This window comes from Sinocyclocheilus anshuiensis, unplaced genomic scaffold, assembly GCF_001515605.1.
Source record: "Sinocyclocheilus anshuiensis isolate Anshui unplaced genomic scaffold, SAMN03320099.WGS_v1.1 scaffold2213, whole genome shotgun sequence".
Classification (NCBI taxonomy): Eukaryota; Metazoa; Chordata; class Actinopteri; order Cypriniformes; family Cyprinidae; genus Sinocyclocheilus; species Sinocyclocheilus anshuiensis.
In genome coordinates this window covers 17,013-27,884 of record NW_015552689.1, presented here as the reverse complement: position 1 = coordinate 27,884, position 10,872 = coordinate 17,013, and the positions used below count along the sequence as shown (strand labels likewise).

The following is a 10,872-nucleotide window of genomic DNA, read 5'->3' as shown; positions in this document are numbered from 1 at the left end:
CTCTGAGCCTCATTAAACGTCTGAAAATGTACCTACAAGCCACTTTTGTGTTCTTCTGTGCCACTGTGCCAATTCATATTATTGGTAACCTCTTTGTCTTATTCTACTTCTTATTATATTGTTTTAAATAGAAATTTTAAAAAGCTTATAAACATACATCTTTGAATTGGACACAGATGCCATTACAAAGGTAAAAAGAATATACCCCTGTAAGTCACTTTAAGGAGTCAAATATCACCTCGTATTAGCAAGGCTAATTTTTTATCAGAATTTTTTATTATTGATCAGAAGGTGCTCCTAAATTTTTTTAATTAGGAGGACAAGCGCTCCTAATTACAAGAAGAAAAAATAGCTTTTAAACTGGGTGTGTGACGGGTATGGCTGTGGAATGGAGTTTGGCTTTTTTTTTGCTTTAAACCCTGTTTATGGTGCTATTTCAAAAATTGTCCTATATGTTCTGTCAAAGACAGAACAAAACGGCACTAATAATTGGGGGTGGAGATGGGGTAGCGTGAAAAAAAAAAACAGCGCGTGTGTTGATGCGCAGCCTAGAGCCCTGAGCGGGACAGTTTTCTTAAGCCCACTCCCGCTGTATTTCTGACCATTACCGCCCACTCCCGCCGCAACATGTGTCCCGCTCCTGCAAATATTCTAATATTAACTTTCGATTTCACGATCACGCGCACTCTGTGTAAAGGGAGCACATCTTACAGTGTGTGCATAATTATTAGGCACGTTGGTATTCGGATCATATGTTTTTCCAAGCACATTTGACCAATTCCAAGCCACATCAATCTTAATAACTACTATTATTTTTGTATTTAATCATTTAGAAGTGATATATAATTGTCCATGAAGGCTGGAAATGAAAAACTCATTAAGGTGTGCAGAATTATTAGGCTGGTTTTCTTTTATGAAATGAAATGAGCCAAAAAAAGAGATTTAACTTAGACTGAGAAGTCAAAAATGATTAAATCCCCATGAGAAATATTAAAAACTAATGCAATACAGAAATTTCAAAGTTAAGGCATGACCATTGGTCAGCAAAATGCTCATTGGGTCAGCGGGGTCAGTACTTCGCTTGGGTAAAAAATCCTAAAAAATGACCCCTACTAAATAAGAATAACATTCTGAAGTGTGAAATACATGAAGACTATTTGTATAGGCTTTATGGACAGATAAGTTGAAAGTGACTCTTGAAGGACCAGCACCACATCCTCTTGTTCCACTTTTAGAAGAATTTATCTTCCAGAATCTGGCAGTATGTTTTAGGAGCTCATTTTTGGCAGTCTCTGCAAGACAGACTTTTGAAGAATTGATCTTCCAAAATCTGGCAGTAAGTTTTAGGAGCTCATTTTTGTCAGTCTCTGCAAGACAGACTTTTCAGGATAGGAGATGGACTAAAAATGAACTCCTAAAACTTACTGCAACATTGGTCAAAATTTTTATTTCTTTTCTTTATATTTTATTTTTTTTTGCAGATTTGCACGTTCATTAAATATTTTCAAAAAATATTGACGTTTTGAGCAGCTTTATTACTCTGAAATTTTTAATGTAAATGTTAAGTGTAAGTGAAATGTTAAGTACTGTAAGGTCTTTCATGACACTACATAAATGTTGTGTTTGTGGTAAACAGCCACGGATGAGTAGCGGACTCCTGTGTGAAAGCACAATATGAGACCGTGCTGCTTCTGTACCGCTTACATACCGCACATGGACTACATATGCACTGCAAACAGAATAGGCTTGCCCCATTATAAAATCAAAAATGCACTGCATGATCAAACATGTAGGTGAGATAATTATATATACCGCACATGGACTACATATGCACTGCAAACAGAATAGGCTTGCCCCATTATAAAATCAAAAATGCACTGCATGATCAAACATTTAGGTGAGATAAATGTATATTTTTGAAAAATGTCTAAAATATGCCCTCCCTCCACCCCTCAAATTTCAAATACACCCTCCTCTCCCACAAGAGTCACCTAAGAGGGGAATTCCCCCCATTTTCAAAAATGAATTTCAGGCCCTGAATGAATGTCTGTAAAAATCCTGACTGGAGTATCATTATAAATAATTCTACATGACAAAAAGAAGGCTTCAAAAAGATCGGTATTGGTGATCGCCGATCGGTATCGGCAGATACTGCTTCTTGTGAATACTTTCATGTGTATACTTTCATGGTGCTTTTATGCCTTTTTTGAAGCTTAAAAACTTGAAGTTTGTAATGAAGTGATGATGTTCACCTTATACTGATTATGTATATTTTAATTTGAACAGAGGTTAACTGACGTCTTCCGGCGGTATGACACAGATCAGGACGGTTGGATCCAGGTGTCATACGAGCAGTATCTCTCAATGGTCTTCAACGTGGTATAGCACAACACAAGCACGCCTGCACTCTCCTGTGCCAAACAACAAATGTCCCTCCCCATGCAGTCTGTAGCAGAGACTAGTCAACACTACCCTCTACAGGACAACACAGGGACGGGATCTTTATGACTCTTCATTCCATCTGTCTGTTAGTAGTTATATCATATTTCTTTATTACCTTAACTATTATTATTGAAAGAATGATGGAATATCACTCTCTCTGTGTTTAAGGAATGTTGACATTGTGAAAATCATATTACGTCTCAGTTGCATGCTTTCTGATAAACCTCCTTAATGTCAAAGCATGAACTAATATTTCTTTTTGTGGCTGAATTCATGTTTACAATGAAATACTGTGAGAGCAGGTTGTGTTTCGCCATAATAAGATCCTTTTATTTGGATTGACTGTCAGCTCTTCCATATATTTGTAAAGAATTATATTTTTAATCTGCACAATGTAATTCAACCTTTTATTTTAGGAAGGACATATGCTTTTGTATGCCTTTTTCATGCATGATGCCTTACAACTGTTAAAATAACAAAAAAAGATAACTGTTTTATTAAAAACTGGAACCTGTTTGAAAAGGAGTCTTTAATTTGTATTTGCATCTTTTAAGGAAGGTTTATTTTTTTATAAATATTAAGGACAGGGACACCTACCAATAGCTTGACAGCACACACAAGATAATGGAGTTTCATTACTGTCAAATGTCAACAACAAATCTATATTTTTAAAGGTTGGATTGCATGTTTATGATTTCTCTTTATGCACAATTCTACCCCCTAGTGGATGATTTTGAGCAATACATGATTGGGCATGTTCAATACATACAGGTGCATCTCAATAAATTAGAATGTCATGGAAAAGTTCATTTATTTCAGTAATTCAGCTCAAATTGTGAAACTCGTGTATTAAATAAATTCAATGCACACAGACTTAAGTAGTTTAAGTCTTTGGTTCTTTTAATTGTGATGATTTTGGCTCACATTTAACAAAAACCCACCAATTCACTATCTCAACAAATTAGAATTAGGGATATGCCGGTATCAAATTTTCATGTTGCGATGCTTTTATCACGGTATACGGTATTATCACGATATTGAAATTTTGTGTTAAAAAAAGTGCTGTCAATACAGTATAACAGGTTTAATAACTTTTTTCTTATAACAAAAATTAAATGTGAGCCAAAATCATCACAATTAAACGAACCAAAGACTTAAACTACTTCAGTCTGTGTGCATTGAATTTATTTAATACACGAGTTTCACAATTTGAGTTGAATTACTGAAATAAATGAACTTTTCCACGACATTCTAATTTATTAAGATGCACCTGTATATGTCCTAGCAAAGCAATTAAAAATCTAAATATTAAATATATATATTAGAATTGAAGTTTTATATTTGAAATTTAATATTTCAACAATAATGGTTTGTTAAGATGGGAGGAAAACATTTTGCTAATTTGCAAAATGTAAAGGATATCACTAGGATTTTATTTTTTAAACTTTAGAACCACTACTAAATATTTTGAATATGATTCGATAATAGTCAATCAAGATGCTGGATAGACTGAAATTTGTAAGAGAATATTAAATCAGAAGGATTACACATATATATATTTTAATAGAGCATTATAGTTTTTCTCATTCCACACAAGTACAAACAGAAATCACATGACTAATGAATGTTGCTGAATCATGTTTCTGTTTTGGTTATCACCTAGGAAAAAAAAATGTTTCTATGACATTCTCCTGCTGAGATATGATCATTTAAAAAATATAGCATTTTTTTTTGCATTGTTTCATTGCAATCTATTTTTGCATTATTTCATAAGGTAGATGTTTACTGGATATAAATACACTTACTGATCTGCTGTCTGAATTTTCTCAGATTGGAGAAAGAAGGAAATTAATATGCATATTCTGCAACTTCTGTCATTTTCTGATTACAGTTAAATGCACATCTGTATGAATAAAAGATACAAATAATTTTTAAATGTATGCGGTATGAGTATTAGGACGTTATATTTGGTTTGAGTATTAGGATGTTTCTCACATTTGCAAAATGAGAAGTACAAGCAGAGAAGTGTTTGCCCAGGCAGCCGTGAGCATCGGGTTGGAGGTGAACACACCGCCCAGCCCTGAGCACTCGCGCCTGGATGATTGGTTTCTCGGCGGGAGTGCGGCTGACAACCGCATTCTGCCCCAGTTCCTTTCTTCCTGGAGGTGCATGAGGAGGTCTCGATGTTGTCAACAAGACGTTGACAAATTTTGCTTTCTTGTTGCTCCCATCACACAGGCTGGCCTATTCGGCAACACTGTTGAGGAGCAATTCTTGGCAGTACAGAAGCAGACTGAGGCCATCAAACACATCATGCCCTGACGTGACCCCCCTCCTGCCACCCATCCGTCCAGGGCCAGCCAACAGCCTGCTCGTCGCCATGGGTGCCCTCCTGCGTCCTCCACAGCTGCTCCGTCCCATGCTGAGACTACATTGAAGCCGGCACGTCGAGCACCACGCAGAAAAGCCACAGCCCCCATGTACCAGTCTGCCGCTAAGTCCGAAGGCTTCTGAAAACAAGCTGGAGGAGCAACGAACACTGGCTGAAGAGGAGGAGGAAGCGGTGTGCATGAAGGCAGAAGAGGGGTAAGTGGGCCGGCTTAATAGCCAGACTAAAGGCTAACAACAGACCCATTTCCCAACGCTTTTCATAGTAAATGTCCGCTCGCTTGACAACAAGATGGACTTAATGCGACTCAGAGTAAGCAGTTATAAGGAAATGAGGAATTGTTGTGTACTTCTGTAAAAGGAGACATGGCTATGTAACAATACCCCAGACTCAGTTTACCATATCGATGGGTTACTCCTCTTCTGAGCTGACCGAAATCATCTGTTGGGGAAAACTTGCGGAGGGGGACTCTGTGTTTACATAAAGGCTGGTGTATGAACTGCTCTCTGGTAAACAGCCACTGTTCTGAAGCGGTGGAATATTTGACATTGAAATGCCGACCATACTACCTGTCTCGGGAGTTTACAGTTGTGTTTATTGTGGTTGTTTACATCCCCCCGAGTGCCAACGCTAACATGGCTCTCAGGGATTTACATGACCATATCTGTAAGCTACAGAACAAGCATCCAGAGGCTTTTTTTTGTGGTGGCACGTGATTTTAACCATGTTAAATTACTGGATATTCATCCCCAGTTCCACCAGCATGTCTCCATAGCAACCAGGGGAAACAACAAGCTGGACCGTGTGTATACTAACAGACGGGAAGCATACAGAGTGGTGCCCCGCCCCCATCTGGGCTTCGCTGATCACAATTCCATCCTGCTGGTCCCTGCCCATCATCCTGTGCTTAAAGACAAAAAACCCACAGTAAAAACTATCACGGTGTGAAGGTGAAGGCACAGGATTTAGCCTTTAGGACAGGAGATGCACCTGCACTGAGAGCTGCGAGGGGGGAACTAGAAGTCGGCATCAAGAGGGCAAAGGCTAATTATGCTCGGAAATACAGGGTCACAATTCTACCAATATACCAATGACCCCCAGAGCATGTGGAAGGGCATCAAGAGCATCACCAACTACAGCAGAAGAGATCTTGTATGCCCTCAGAATCCATCTTTTCCCGATGCCCTGAATACATTTTATGCCTGCTTTGAGACAGCCAATTCCTCTCCCTGTTCTGCATTTACACTCCATCCAGGTGAGCTGTCTTTCAGTGTGTCTGTTGAGGATGTGAGAAGGACAGTGCTGAGAATTAACACGTAAAGCTAAAGGCATGGATAATATCCCGGGAAGGGTCCTGAAAGACTGTGCTTATGAACTTGCTGGGGTGCTGACTGACATCTTTAACACCTCACTCTCCCAGGCTGTGGTGCCAATGTGTTTCAAGACACCTACTATCATCCCCATTCCCAAAAGTGACGTACATGAATGTATCATGTATTCATACATGAATGAATACGTTTCTCTCACTCTGATAATTATGAAATGCTTTGTTATGGCACACATGAAGGATACCATTGACATTAATGTGGACCCCCCATCAGTATGCTTACAGGGATAACCGGTCTGCATCGTATACAGTTTCATCCACTCTGCTCTCACCCATCTGGAGAGCAGGGACTCTTATGTCAGGCTGCTCTTCCTAGACTTTAGTTCTGCTTTTAATACGATGGTCCCGCAGACTCTAGTCAATAAACTGTTGCTGCTTAGATTGAAACCATCACTTTGTAACTGGGTCCTGGACTTTTTAACAAATGGGCCACAGACTAAAGTCCATGGCATTTCATCTTTGTCTATTATCCTTAACACCGGCTCCCCCCAGGGATGTGTCTTGAGCCCCATGCTGTATACGCTATTAACATATGACTGCTTGCCTAAATATCCGGGCAATCATATTGTGAAGTTTGCTGATGACATGACTGTGGTGGGATTAATATCCCACAACACCGAGTCCTTCTACAGACAGAAGGTGGTAGAACTTGTGGACTGGACTTTAGGAGGAGAGGTTACACCCCCTCTCCCCTCTTCATTGGAGGAGCAGCTGTGGAAATGGTCTCCAGTTTCAAGTATCTCGGGGTACACATTTCCAATGACTTCACATGGGTTATTAACACAGCCAGCATTATAAAGAAGGCCCACCAATGCCTGTATTTTCTTAGGAGGTTGAAGAGGGCTGGTCTCAGCACTCCGGTTCTGCTAGCATTTGTGGTGGAGAGTACACTCACCTTTTCTATCACTGCCTGGTACGGAAACTGTTCTGCTGCTGACAAGAAGGCGCTGCAGAGTGTGGTCAAATCTTCCCAAAAAACTCACAGCAGCCTCCCCTCCATTGAGGACATTTGTACCAGCAGGTGCAGAAGCAGAGCATTCTGTATTATGAAGGATCCCACCCACCCGGCAAATGAGCTGTTCGATCCTTTCCCCTCAGGCAGGAGGCTAAGAAGCATTTAAGCCAGAACAACAAGGCTCAAATGCAGCTTCTTTCCAGAGGCAGTAAGACTCACGAATTCCCTGCCTTAGTGACTTATCTCTCTGCTGCGCTGTTTCTTCTTAATATTGCTCTGGTTTAATATGCTAATATGATGCACTGCTTTTTAAACTTGCTGTTTAATTATTTATTATTAATAGTTTTTAGTTTTTCAGGTATTTTATTTTAAATTTAGTTTATTCATTATTTTTAAATGATTGTATGCATATTTGTATATAATTTGTTTCATTGTCCAACCCCTGTAGTAATACCAGTAAATTTTGACCTTTTGGGGACAATTTTTAGGTCCCCATGAGGAAAAAAGCTTATAAATCATACAGAATGAAGTGTTTTGAAAATCAATAAATGATACAAGGTTTGTGTGAGGGGTAGATTTAGGGGAAGGGGATAGAAAATACAGTTTGTACAGTAGAAAAACCATTATGTCTAAAACATGGTATTAGCTTTTACTGTTATGCTGATGATACTCAGCTCTATATCTCTTCGCGGCCCGATGAAACATACAAATTTGGAATGCATAGTTGATGTAAAAAACTGGATGACTAGTAATTTCCTACTGCTAAATTCTGAAAAAACAGAGGTTTTAATTATTGGACCAAAAACCTCCGCATGTAATAACCTAAAACACTGTCTAACACTTGATGGCTGTTCTGTTAATTCCTCGTCATCAGTTAGGAACCTATTTGTGCTATTTGATAGCAATCTTTCCTTTGAAAACCATGTTTCTAGCATTTGTAAAACTGCATTTTTCCATCTTAAAAATATATCTAAATTACGACCTATGCTCTCAATGTCAAATGCAGAAACGTTAATTCATGGTTAGATTATTATAATGCTTTATTGGGTGGTTGCTCTGCGCGCTTAATAAACAAACTCCAGCTGGTCCAAAATGCAGCAGCTAGAGTTCTTACTAGAACCAGGAATTACGACCATATTAGTCCAGTTCTGTCAACTCTGCACTGGCTCCCTATTGAACAATGAATACATTTTAAAATCTTGCTAATTACTTATAAAGCCCTGAGTGGTTTAGCTCCTCAATACTTGAGCGAGATCATATCTCATTATAGTCCTTCATGTCCGCTGCGATCTCAAAACTCTGGCCATTTGATAATACCTAGAATATCAAAATCAACTGTGGGCGGCAGATCCTTTTACTATTTAGCACCTAAACTCTGGAACAATCTACCTAGTATTGTTCGGGAGGCAGACACACTCTGTCAGTTTAAATCTAGATTAAAGACCCATCTCTTTAACCTGGCATACACATAATACACTATCGCATTTCTTTAATTCAAATCTGTTAAAGGATTGTTAGGCTGCATTAATTAGATCAACCGGAACTGGGAACACTTCCCATGACACCCGATGTACTCGTTACATCGTAAGAGGAATGGCCTCTACGCTAATATTAGTCTCTTTCATTCTTATTCCGAGGTCACCGTAGCCATACGGATCCAGTCCGTATCCAGACCTGATGGTGGATCAGCACGTAGAGATGACCTCTACAGCCAGCGGGGACCATGTCAACTAGATTATCCCTAGAGACAGATCCCCTGTGAAGACCTCATCACCTCGACGACCATCAGCACCATGGGAACCTGACAAGTCTTCTGCACAATTTGACCTGTGTTGCAGCCTGGAATTAAACCACGCCATGCTGGTTTCGTCTGGCCAGAGGAGAACTGGCCCCCTGACTGAGCCTGGTTTCTCCCAAGGTTTTTTCTCCATTTCTGTCACCGATGGAGTTTTGGTTCCTTGCCACTGTCGCCTTTGGCTTGCTTAGTTGGGGACGCTTGACTGATTGCACAGACACTATTGGAAGAGACCTGAACTGGATGATGACATCAATAAACTGACTTTAGCTGGAAAAATGACTCTTTTATTGTCTTCTTGTATCATTGACAAACTATTTTCCTATTTGACACTGTAAAGCTGCTTTGACACAACCAGCATTGCATAAAGTGCTATACAAATAAAGGTGACTTGACTTGACTTGAATGTCCCCATAATGATAGCAATACCAGTGTGTGTTTGTGTATGACCATATTTATCTTATTTTATTTATTATTATTCTCTTATAAGAACCTTTTGTGCAATGGAAAGGTTCCATGGATGTTAAATGTCCTTCAAGGATTCACATATGCCAATAAAAACCTTTATTTTTATAGTGCCAAAATGTGTAGAACTAGTGCATGACAGTTTACCATTTCTATGCTCAGGAAATTTTGTTGTCCTTGTTTATTTTTGTTGTAGTTTGATGTTTAGCTTAAAAATAATGAGTAAAATAGGATATTAGAATAATTTTTTATTATTATTTTATTTTGCTTTTACTCTCATTTTCACATTGCTTTGAAATGTGATTTATAACATTAACTAATGTGTATCAACATTTAAAAAGATACAGAATATAATGCAACTATAACTGCTACTCCTGCAGCACTCTCCAATAATTTCTAATTTTCCCACACTCCCCGTCTAACTGGAAGAGGTGGAGGTACTGGTCTGCTTATCTCTAATCATTGGAAATTTATTCCTTTACCTTCTCTGGGTATTAGCAGCTCCTTTGAATCACATTCAGTCATCCCACCCTTTTAAAATCCATTTTGTAGTCGTTTATCGACCCTCAGGACCACAAGGTATCTTCTTGGATGAATTAGATGTGCTGCTCTCAACCTTTCCTGAGGATGGTACTCCCTTCGTTATGCTTGGAGACTTAAACATCCACCTAGATAAACCTCAGGCTGCAGACTTCCACACTCTGCTTGCCTCTTTTGATCTCAAGAGAGTGTTAACTACGGCTACTCAGAATATCTTGCTGGGAGACTTCAACATCCACCTAGATAAACCTCAGGCTGCAGACTTCCACACTCTGCTTGCCTCTTTTTATCTCAAGAGACAAAAGAAGTTGCCTACTCACAAATCAGGCAACCCACTGGACCTTATTTACACATGACACTGCTCCACTGATCATGTACTGGTTACTCCTCGAATCACTTCCTCCTCACTCTTAACCTCAGCATGGTTCCTGACACAACACATACCCCTCCACATGTCATCTTTCGACGTAACCTACGCTCACTCTCACCCTACCGGCTATCTGCTATGGTTTCATCTTTGCTTCCTCCCCCAATCAGTTAGCATCTCTTGATGCTAACAGTGCTACTGATACTTTCTGCTCCACTCTTACATCTTGTTTCGACACTGTCCTTTCTCGGACTTTTAAATTAAATGTTCCTTCCTGGTGGAATGACCTGCCCAACTCAGTCCGAGCAGCTGAGTCCTTAGCCATCTTCAAGAATTGGCTAAAAACACAACTCTTCCAACTTTATTTGACCCTCTAACTCCAGCACTCTCTATTCTAATTCTATTCTTTATATAAAAAACTAGCCCCTTTTAGACTTGTACTCTATTTATTTTAGTGTACTGCATTAAGCTAACTGAGACTTGTTATAGCACTTGCATATCATTGCTCTTTTGTTGATTTTGATTGTTTCCA

At 39.2% G+C, this 10,872-nt stretch overlaps 1 protein-coding gene across 1 annotated transcript in view; it reads left to right on the top strand.

Moving 5' to 3' along the window:
* LOC107667623 (programmed cell death protein 6-like) overlaps window positions 1-2,964 on the top strand; it is a 4,816-nt gene extending 1,852 nt beyond the window's left edge. Inside the window, exon 4 of the mRNA XM_016459341.1 lies at window positions 2,287-2,964. Coding sequence (XP_016314827.1) covers window positions 2,287-2,385 — 99 coding nt within the window. The 3' untranslated portion in view covers window positions 2,386-2,964. The remainder of the gene's footprint in view (window positions 1-2,286) is intronic.
* Window positions 2,965-10,872: the final 7,908 nt, after the last annotated feature.